Genomic DNA, 9,705 nt, shown 5'->3' with positions numbered 1-9,705 from the left:
TTGGCCATACTTAGCAAGCTGCACTGTTTGCCAGCCCTGTAAACAAGAATTTTAATAAAGAAAAATCAGTTTTGTTCACAAGAAAAAATTCTTTCAAGGACCTTATTTAGAGCAACTTTGACATCCTTATTTCTCAGGCTGTAGATCAAGGGGTTCAGCATGGGCACAACAATGGTATAAAACACAGAGGACACTTTCCCTTGGTCCATGGAGCTGACTGATGATGGCTGTAGGTACATGAATGCAAGGGAACCAAAGAAGACAGCAACAGCTGATATGTGTGAGCTGCAGGTGCTGAAGGCTTTGGACCTGCCTTCAGTGGATTTAATGCGGAGGATGCTGGCAATGATGAAGATGTAAGAGCTTAGAATTGTCAGAGTTGGAATAAAGATATTGAAAACACTGAAGCATAAAGCTACTACTTCATTAATAAAAATATCAGAACAAGAGAGTTCCAGGAGTGGGGAAAGATCACAGAAGTAATGATTTATTACATTGGCCTTACAGAAATGCACTCTTAACAAACAGACTGTGTGAGCTGTGGTACCAATCAGAGCCATAATATATACTCCAAATATCATCCAGGCACAGACTTGATAGGACATTACAGCATTGTAAAGCAAGGGATTACAAATGGCAACATAACGGTCATATGCCATTACAGCTAACATGTGACACTCTGCAATAGCAAAAATAGCAAAAAAGTAGAACTGCATCATGCACTCAGGGTAGGAGATGATGTTCTTCATGGCCAAAAAGTTCACCAGCATTTTGGGAATAATGACAGTGGACTGGCACAAGTCAACAAACGATAGACTACTGAGGAAATAATACATGGGTGTGTGTAGTTGAGAACTGAATATTATCAGGGTGATCATGCCCAGATTCCCCACCACTGTGACCATGTAAATTGCTAGGAAGAGGAGGAACAAGGGCAGCTGCAGCTCTGGTTTGTTTGTTAACCCAGCGAGGATGAACTCAGTCACTTCAGAAACATTTTCTTGTAACATTTTCTTTTGGGCGTTCTATGTAGAAAGAGGTAGAAAAAATAAGATCGATATCTATTACCTTATCATATATTTAAGTGTTAAACAGAACTCTGTAGGCTTAGATTTTTCTAAGCCCATTCTATTTAGGGTTCTTGAACACTTCAACCTCACCTTTAGCTTACCAACCAGAGGTTGTGGAGAAAGAAGGTTACTAGCTTTTCCTTTTTCTGGACCCGTTTAAAAGTAGTTCTTTACGGTGATTCCACACTTCATTGTCAGTACACCTGCAATCCAGTCAAATAACAAATAGCAAACATGAATCAGTAGCAAGGTTTGATTCAACAGAAACTTCAAGTCTCTGCTAAATCTACATGTGTCAGTAATATGAACGAGCCAGAATCACAAGAAGTTCATTGGCAGTTTTCTCTCTACAAAGTGAAGATCATTGAAGACGAGTGAAGCTTTGCATAGCCAGAGCAGACCAGCAAAGTGTTTGATGGCAAGCAAAGACCAGACAAGCATTGCATGGTGTAGCAACACAAGAGTGACCTTTCACTATCTGTGGGGTCCTATTTACATTCTTTCTAAACATCACACATACTTTCACGTGTCTGTTTTCAGCAAAACATTACGTTTGCTCACAAGACAGCTTCTAGAAAAATATTACATGGCACCCTGAGTTCTTAAAGAAACCAGAAAATTTCACTTGAGAACTCAAGCTTGTATTTTGCTACGCATCTTCTATTTTAACTATCTAAGACATTAGACTTATCAGCACATGGCATTTATAGTTAAAGATAACATATATCCCTGAATATAATATTTTGCTATTAGAATGTTAGTACTCAGTCTGCTAAGGATTCTTCATGACTTATTTGTCATTCTCTGAATCATGTTACCAAATTTTTTTTTCTATGTCACAGTAAGAGCAGCATCCACACAAAGAAAAATGACCACCACACACATACAACCCCTGAGATACTTAATGACCATATCCTAAAGCCTTTCTCCATGAGGTAATCAACAGTGTAAGCAGAGCTTTAATCAATATTATAGTAGAACTTTAAGTTAAGGCAATTAGGTGAGAACATGAAATCAAAAGCCATAACATGACATGAGATGTCAGGATACTGTCAATCTATAAAAATGTTATATACATAAATCACTGAAGTTATGTGTTTCATAACAATTCGGTGCAAGAAGAATGTTTTTCCAGCAAATGGGAAATTAGATGAAGTTACATATTAATATTTGATAGCCAACTTTTCATACTATGAAAAAGTTAACAAAAGTGGTACTATAACTCAATATAACATCTAAAAATAACAGCATTTGAAAAAATACAGAAGTAGAATTTCATGCCCACGAAATTGGTGTGGATAAGATATCACAATTAGAGGTTATGGCAAAAATTGAACATAATTAAAATTAAAAAGTAATTTGTTCCTTAAAAGACACCCCAGATAAATGAAAATAACACATCTGAAGTAATGTATGTTAGGGAGAACAATTAATAGAATTAAAGAGCTTTTATATTCTAATGGCTAAAAGACAAATAATCTAGTTAAAAATAGCCAGATAATCTAAAAATTATACTTCTATTGGAGGTAGATAAATAACTACCAAATACCTGAAAATATGTCTGCTATCATTAGTTATAGGGACATTTAAATAAAAATCACAGTGCAACAAAATTTCACATTGATTGACAGGGTTATGATAAAATGGTAATTGCTCACAAGGAGGCAAGGTATTTACAATCTCTTATTACTGGTGAGGATTTAGAATAGTACAGAATTTCAGAAAACAGTTGGAGAACACTTCAAAATGTAAAACATACAGTTATTGAAGGTCCAAGGAATTTCAATACTTGAAACACATTTACAAGAGTAGAAAACACTGTTACCTGAGTTTTTGATCTTAGCCATTCTGACTAGTGTGAGGTGGAATCTCAGGGTTGTTTTAATTTACATTTCCCTGATGACTAAGGATGCTGAACATTTCTTTTTTAAAATTTTTTTAATTAGAAATTTTCTTTGTTTACATGTCATATGATATCTCCTTTTCCAGTTTCCCCTCTGAAAAAAAAAAAAAAAAAAAAAAAAAAAACAACCAAAACCACTGTTCCTCCCTTCTCCCTCTGCTCACCAAACCACGCTCTCCTGCTTCCTGGCCCTGGCATTCCCCTACACTGGGGCATAGAACCTTCACAGGACCAAGGGCCTCTCCTGCCCTTGATGACCAACTAGGCCATCCTCTGCTATACATATGCTGCTAGAGCCATTAGTCCCATGATATGTACTCTTTGGTTGGTGTATTAGTCCCTGGGAGCTGTGAGGATACTAGTTAGTTCATACTGTTGTTCCATTGAATTGAATACAGGGTCCCCAATGAAGGAGCTAGAGAAAGGAACCACGAAGCTGAAGGGCTTGCAGACCCTTAGGACAGACATTTCTTTATGTGCTTCTTAGCCATTTGGTATTCCTCAGTTGAGGATTCTTTGTTTAGTTCTGTACCCCATTTTTAATAGGGTTATTTGAGTCTCTGATGTCTAAGTTTTTGAGTTCTTTGTATATATTGGATATTAGCCCTCTATTGGATATAGGATTAGTAAAGATCTTTTCCCAATTTGTTGGCTGCCATTTTGTACTATTGACAGTGTCCTTTGCCTTATAGAAGTTTTGTAATTTTGTGAGGTCCCATGTGTCAATTCTTGATCTTAAAGCATAAAATATTGGTGTTCTGTTTAGGAAATTTTCATATGCTTGAGGCTTTCCCCCACTTTCTTTTCTATTAGTTTCAGTGTATCTGGGGCTCAGGTGACAACAGATGCTGGCGAGGTTGTGGATAAAGAAGAACACTCCTTCATTGCTGGTGGGATTACAAGCTGCTACAACCACTCTGGAAATCAATTTGGTGGTTCCTCAGGATATTGCACATAGTACTATCAGAAGACCCAGCTATACCACTCCTGGGCATATACCCAGAAAATGCTCCAACATGTAATAAGGACACATGCTGCACTAGTTCATAGCAGCCTTATTTATAATAGCCAGACACTGGAAACAACCCAGATGTCCCTCAACAGAGGAATGGATACAGAAAATGTGGTACATCTACACAATGGAGTACTACACAGCTATTAAAAACAATGAATTTATGAAATTCTTAGGGAAATGTATGGATCTGGAGAATATCATACTGAGTGAGGTAACCCAATCACAAAAGAACACACATGGTATGTACTCTCTGATAAGTGCATATTAGCCCAGAAGCTCAGAATACCCAAAATACAATACACAAACCACAAGAAACTCAAGAGGAAGAAAGACCAAAGTGTGGATACTTCATTCCTTCTTAAAAGGAGAAACAAAATACTCATGAAAGGAGTTGCAGAGACAAATTATGGAGCAGAGACTAAAGGAAGGACAATCCAGAGACTGCTCCACCTGGGAATTCATCCCATATCCAATCATCAAATCTAGATACTATTGTGGATGCCAGCAAGTGCTGGCTGACAGGAGCCTGATATAGCTCTCTCCTGAGAGGCTCTGACAGTATCGACTAATACAGAAGTAGAGGCCCATAGCTATCCATTGGACTGAGCACAGGGTTCCCAATGAAGAAGCTAGAGAAAGGACATGAGGAGCTGAAGGGTTTGCAGCCCCTTAGGACGAACAACAATGTGAACTAACTAGTACCCTCAGAGCTCCCAGGGACTAAACCACCAACCAAAGAGTACACATGATAGGACTCAGGGCTCCAGCAGCATATGTAGCAGAGGATGGCCTAGTCAGTCATCAATGGGAAGAGAGGCCCTTGGCTCTGTGAAGTTTCTATGCCCCAGTGTATGGGAATGCCAGGGCCAGGATGCAGGAAAGAATGGATTGGTGAGCAGAGGGATGGGGGGAGGGAACTGGGTTTTTTCCCAAGGGAAACTGGGAAAGAAGATATCATTTGAAATGTAAATAAAGAAAATATCTAATAAAAATTAAATTAAAAATAAAAGAATAGAAAACACACTGACTCAAAAAGTCATACAAAAGACTAGGGTAGCACTCCTTACAACATGCAACATTGAATGGAAGGGACTTGCTATTCATACTTGTTTTCCTCTAACTCTTCAGCTGGTTATCTCCTATACCAAAAAAGCATTCCCATTCTGGACCAATTCTGTACTTTTCTAGAAAAGCTTAAGGATGTCTAGTGATTGTTACTGTTAACTTAAATTTAAGTGGTAGGACTAGTTTCTGTGAAATATATTTTACTTATTTTAGCAAATCTCTAAGTTTTGTTACTATTAAATAATAAGAATGACTGCTGAAACATGAGCTGAATAAGGAAAACAACAATAGACATGTTGAAGTGAAAGGAGGAAGGCCCATGAGGCTTCAACTCTACACAAAGAACCAGGAGAGGCAGCAAAAGAATGCTGAGAGTGGGAGGAATCATTTTCCCCAGGGAAAAGCACATCACTTAGTATAATATAATTATATTATAAAAGCAAATAATTATAAATTCTACAATGTAAAATTGTATAATTATAATACATAAAATTATAGTTATAAAATATAAATTTAAACTTATAAATTGATATATTATATTATAATCTCTAAACATAAAAGAAATCAAAAAGATAATGTGCTTCATGTTCATATAGTTATTCTGTCTCCTGAATTTCATGTGTTGAATATTTATTCCCCAGAATAGAATATATCCAACACCAAATGGTCTGCCTTGAAGACACACATTTAGTAACATTATACAGCCTGGTAAGGTTGTGTTTAGGGATATAAATTCATATAAATATACATGATATAGGAATTAATGAAAGAAGAAGCCACTAATTTGAAATAGAGCAAGGAGGTATGTATTGGAGGACTTTGGAGAAGAAAGATAAGGAGAAAAATATAATTATAATATGTCAGAAAATAAAAGAAGCAAGAGAAAAGATAATGAATGTCCAGGTTCATACAGTTGCTCTTTGTTCAGAGAATTCATATGTTGGAAATTTATTCATCAATGAAAACTTGTTGAGATGTGGGAATTACGAAGGACAATACTAATAGGCCCACTGATTAATATAGCCATGGGAATTACGAAGGACAATAGTAATAGGTCCACTGATTAACATAGCCATGGGAATTACAAAGGGCAATAGTAATAGGTCCACTGATTAACATAGCCATGGGAATTACGAAGGACAATAGTAATAAGTCCACTGATTAACATAGCCATGGGAATTACGAAGGACAATAGTAATAGGTCCACTGATTAACATAGCCATGTAATTGAGCTCACTATCAGATCTACTTTGCTTTCCTGCTGTTGTGAGAGAATACTCTGACAGATAGCAGCATTGAGAAGGGTCTATGTTAGCTCATGGTTTTTAGGTTGTATTCCCTCACTGAGGAAAGGTAGAGCTGCAACTGAAGGAGGAACAGTATTCAGTTAGCTTTCTTACTGCCAGGGGATGGTGGGCTGGGCCTTTGCATATTTATCATCTAGCAAACAATCTCTCATAGACCTTGCCACAGGTCGACTTTTCTAAATTCAAATTTCCAACTCAATTAAGTTTTCTTCTTCTCAGGTGACTCTCGATGATGTCAAATTGATAATAAAAATGAACTAGACCTTCTCTCCTGTGTAAATGGAACACACAAATACCTCACTCTTAAACCACAACCTTTTCTTTCTTTGTCTCAAAGTCTCAGGTTAACATCCTAATACTAAATATTTATATAAAAATTAAGTTTCCCCTGGTTTAAAACAATTAACACTTTAAAAGTCTGAGGTCTTTCTAATAGTTGAAATTTTCCTAACTACAGGCTTCTGAAAAATTCAAAACTAATAAATGCATTTTTATGTTAAAGTTAAAGAACTAGGCATAGGAACAATCATACTTAAGCAAACCCACACTCTGGTTAATGTAAACCTTCTGGCTCATTGGTTAACATCTGGAACCCATCATGCTTTTCAGGGCAACAAACGCTTTATTCATCTCATCTCTCCAGCTGTGCATTCACAGAACACACAGCTTTGAGGGAAATCACTCCAGGACCTCGAGAAAGAACTAAAAGGAGACCTCCTAAATCGGTTGTTTCAGAATACCCTGCTGTTTTTTTTTTGTTTGTTTGTTTTTAAAACCAAGTCTATTCATTTATTTTAAAATTATTTATTTTGGGCTGGAGACATGACTCAGTGGCTAAGAACACTGGCTGCTCTTCCAGAGGTCCTAAGTTCAGTTTCCAACAACCACAGGGTAGCTAACAACCCTCTGCAATGCGATCTGATGCCTTCTTCTAGTTTACTCCCATACATAAAATAAATAAATCTAAATACTTTTTATTGTTTTGAGAGTATAATATAATTATATTATTTCCTCTTTCCCATTCCTCCCTCCAAGTCCCTCAGTACAACCTGCCTTGCTCTCATTGGAATTTAAGGCTTCCTTTTTTATTAATTGTTTTACACACACAAACACACACACACATGTGTATACATACATATATGTATATATACACACATATACCTATAATATTAGCCTCCATTTTGTTAACACTGGAGATGAATATGTTATAAGTAAAATACCAAAATGGTTGATTATTTCCCAAACACAAAATTTTGTTATCACACATTATATTTCAGTGGCTATAGTTCCTTCCACTAAGGTGCTATTAAAATAGCAACTCATATTATAAAAAACCAACTTTTATTATAAGTCATATAGATAATGGTTGTAATTTACTTTCAAATCTACAATTTTTACAAATAACTTTAGTGTATAAACTGTGTAATAAGCTACAATATTTATAATATAAAATTATAGTATAAAAACAAGAGGGGTTTCTATTTCCTCATTTTTCATTATTTCTTTTAAAAAACAATTTGAAAGTTTTAGTATGTTTTGGTATTTTGCAATCCAAAATTATTAATATTGTGCAAACATAAGCTTATTTCTTTTTATCCTTCCACACTCATACTCATGTGGACTAATGAAAATTTATTAATTTTGTGACTGGCTTGTTTCACATACCATATCTTCCAGGTTTATCCATAGTTTTTAAAACTGAAAAGAATGTAGTGATGACTGAGAACCATTGTGAACCAAGTAAAGTGCAGCTAGGACTTTGGTTTTAGTATTATTATCTGATCGATTATAACCATGCTTAGTCATTGCTTCTAAAAATTTCCCTCATCTTCTTTTGTTCTTATTTTTTCTCCACTCATACTGACTGGTTCCTAGTTTATTGTGATAGTTTTTACTAACCCTGCTGAACTTATCTTGTTGCTCAACAATTGATGAGTATGCTTTGTAAATAAAGATAAAAAACAATAATCTGTAGCTATATATGCTTAAGGAATTTGTAAGACCATTCAGTTATTAAGTATTCTTGACTAATTATTTCCCAAAATTTTATATTTTGTCATAAAATATATTACAAATATACATACTATACCTTATACAGTTATGCAAATTATGAAATTTAAAAGTCTTAATAAATATCTCCCTGATTATAATTATTTAAGAAATATTGTTTGACTGTGTATGTGGACTAATGAAAATTTATTAACAATATGCATATGCTATAGACATAAACCATAGAGAGATGCATGATAGAAAGTCCTTGCTCACTAAGCTATAATCTATAAAAAGAGAGAAAAGTAATCTATGAGATGCATATTATGATTGAGCAGGTCTACAGGAGCACAGCTGTTATAGTGTTTAGTTTAGAATAGGTTTTCAATAGGAGTATGAGTGTGGAAGGATAAAAAGAAATAAGCTATGTTTGCACAATATTAATAATTTTGGATTGCAAAATTCCAAAACATACTAAAACTTTCAAATTGTTTTTTAAAAGAAATAATGAAAAATGAGGAAATAGAAACCCCTCTTGTTTTTATACTATAATTTTATATTATAAATATTGTAGCTTATTACACAGTTTATACACTGAAGTTATTTGTAAAAATTGTAGATTTGAAAGTAAATTACAACTATTATCTATATGACTTATAATAAAAGTTGGTTTTTTATAATATGAGTTGCTACTTTAATAGCACCTTAGTGGAAGGAACTATAGCCACTGAAATATAATGTGTGATAACAAAATTCTATGCAAGCATAAAAAAAATACTGGGAGAAATTTGATTCTCAAACATGAATGATATTTTCGGCTATCAGTATAAAATTTCTATAATAACTTTAAAGTAGAATTCATGAAGGTCGTCTGATGAATGAAAGTTACATCCTCACCTTTCCTCTACATGGAGTTACATGAGTTCTAGATCAAGTGCTCCTTAAATGAGATACCTCTTCATGTTGCTGGGAAAGTAACTCAAAATATAATCTTCTGGCTTATTTTTGTTTGTGGGATCAGAACAGAAATCTGAGTAGTTTATATTCCTATTATAAATCCAGTGTCATGTTTCTCCTCTAACCTTCCAGAGGGACTTATTAAAATGATATTATTTTCACAGAGACTTCTGAGATATATGAGGCAATCCAAACATGTATAGAAGGAAATGCCCTGAGAATTTCCTTCTACGAGGGATAAGATAGTCAGAGGAAACAGCAATTAAAGTCTCATATCACGTGTTGTTTAATACTTTTATTTTACCTCTGTTGAGTATAATTCTTTGAGTCTGAAAATAGTTTCAATTATTGCATTTGGATTCAGAAACTGAAGTCTAATGGCATGATGAAGGATGACTC

General features: G+C 34.9%; 1 protein-coding gene across 1 annotated transcript; it reads right to left on the bottom strand.

Annotated features, from left to right (window-relative positions):
- Window positions 1-1,010, bottom strand: LOC116072269 (olfactory receptor 150-like). Its single transcript, XM_031343633.1, has one exon. It carries the CDS (start codon window positions 1,008-1,010, stop codon window positions 66-68), a length of 945 nt encoding a protein of 314 aa, XP_031199493.1. The 3' UTR covers window positions 1-65.
- Between the last annotated feature and the right edge of the window lie 8,695 nt (window positions 1,011-9,705).

This window comes from Mastomys coucha, unplaced genomic scaffold (assembly GCF_008632895.1).
Source record: "Mastomys coucha isolate ucsf_1 unplaced genomic scaffold, UCSF_Mcou_1 pScaffold23, whole genome shotgun sequence".
NCBI lineage: Eukaryota > Metazoa > Chordata > Mammalia > Rodentia > Muridae > Mastomys > Mastomys coucha.
This window is presented reverse-complemented; position numbering and strand designations above follow the sequence as displayed.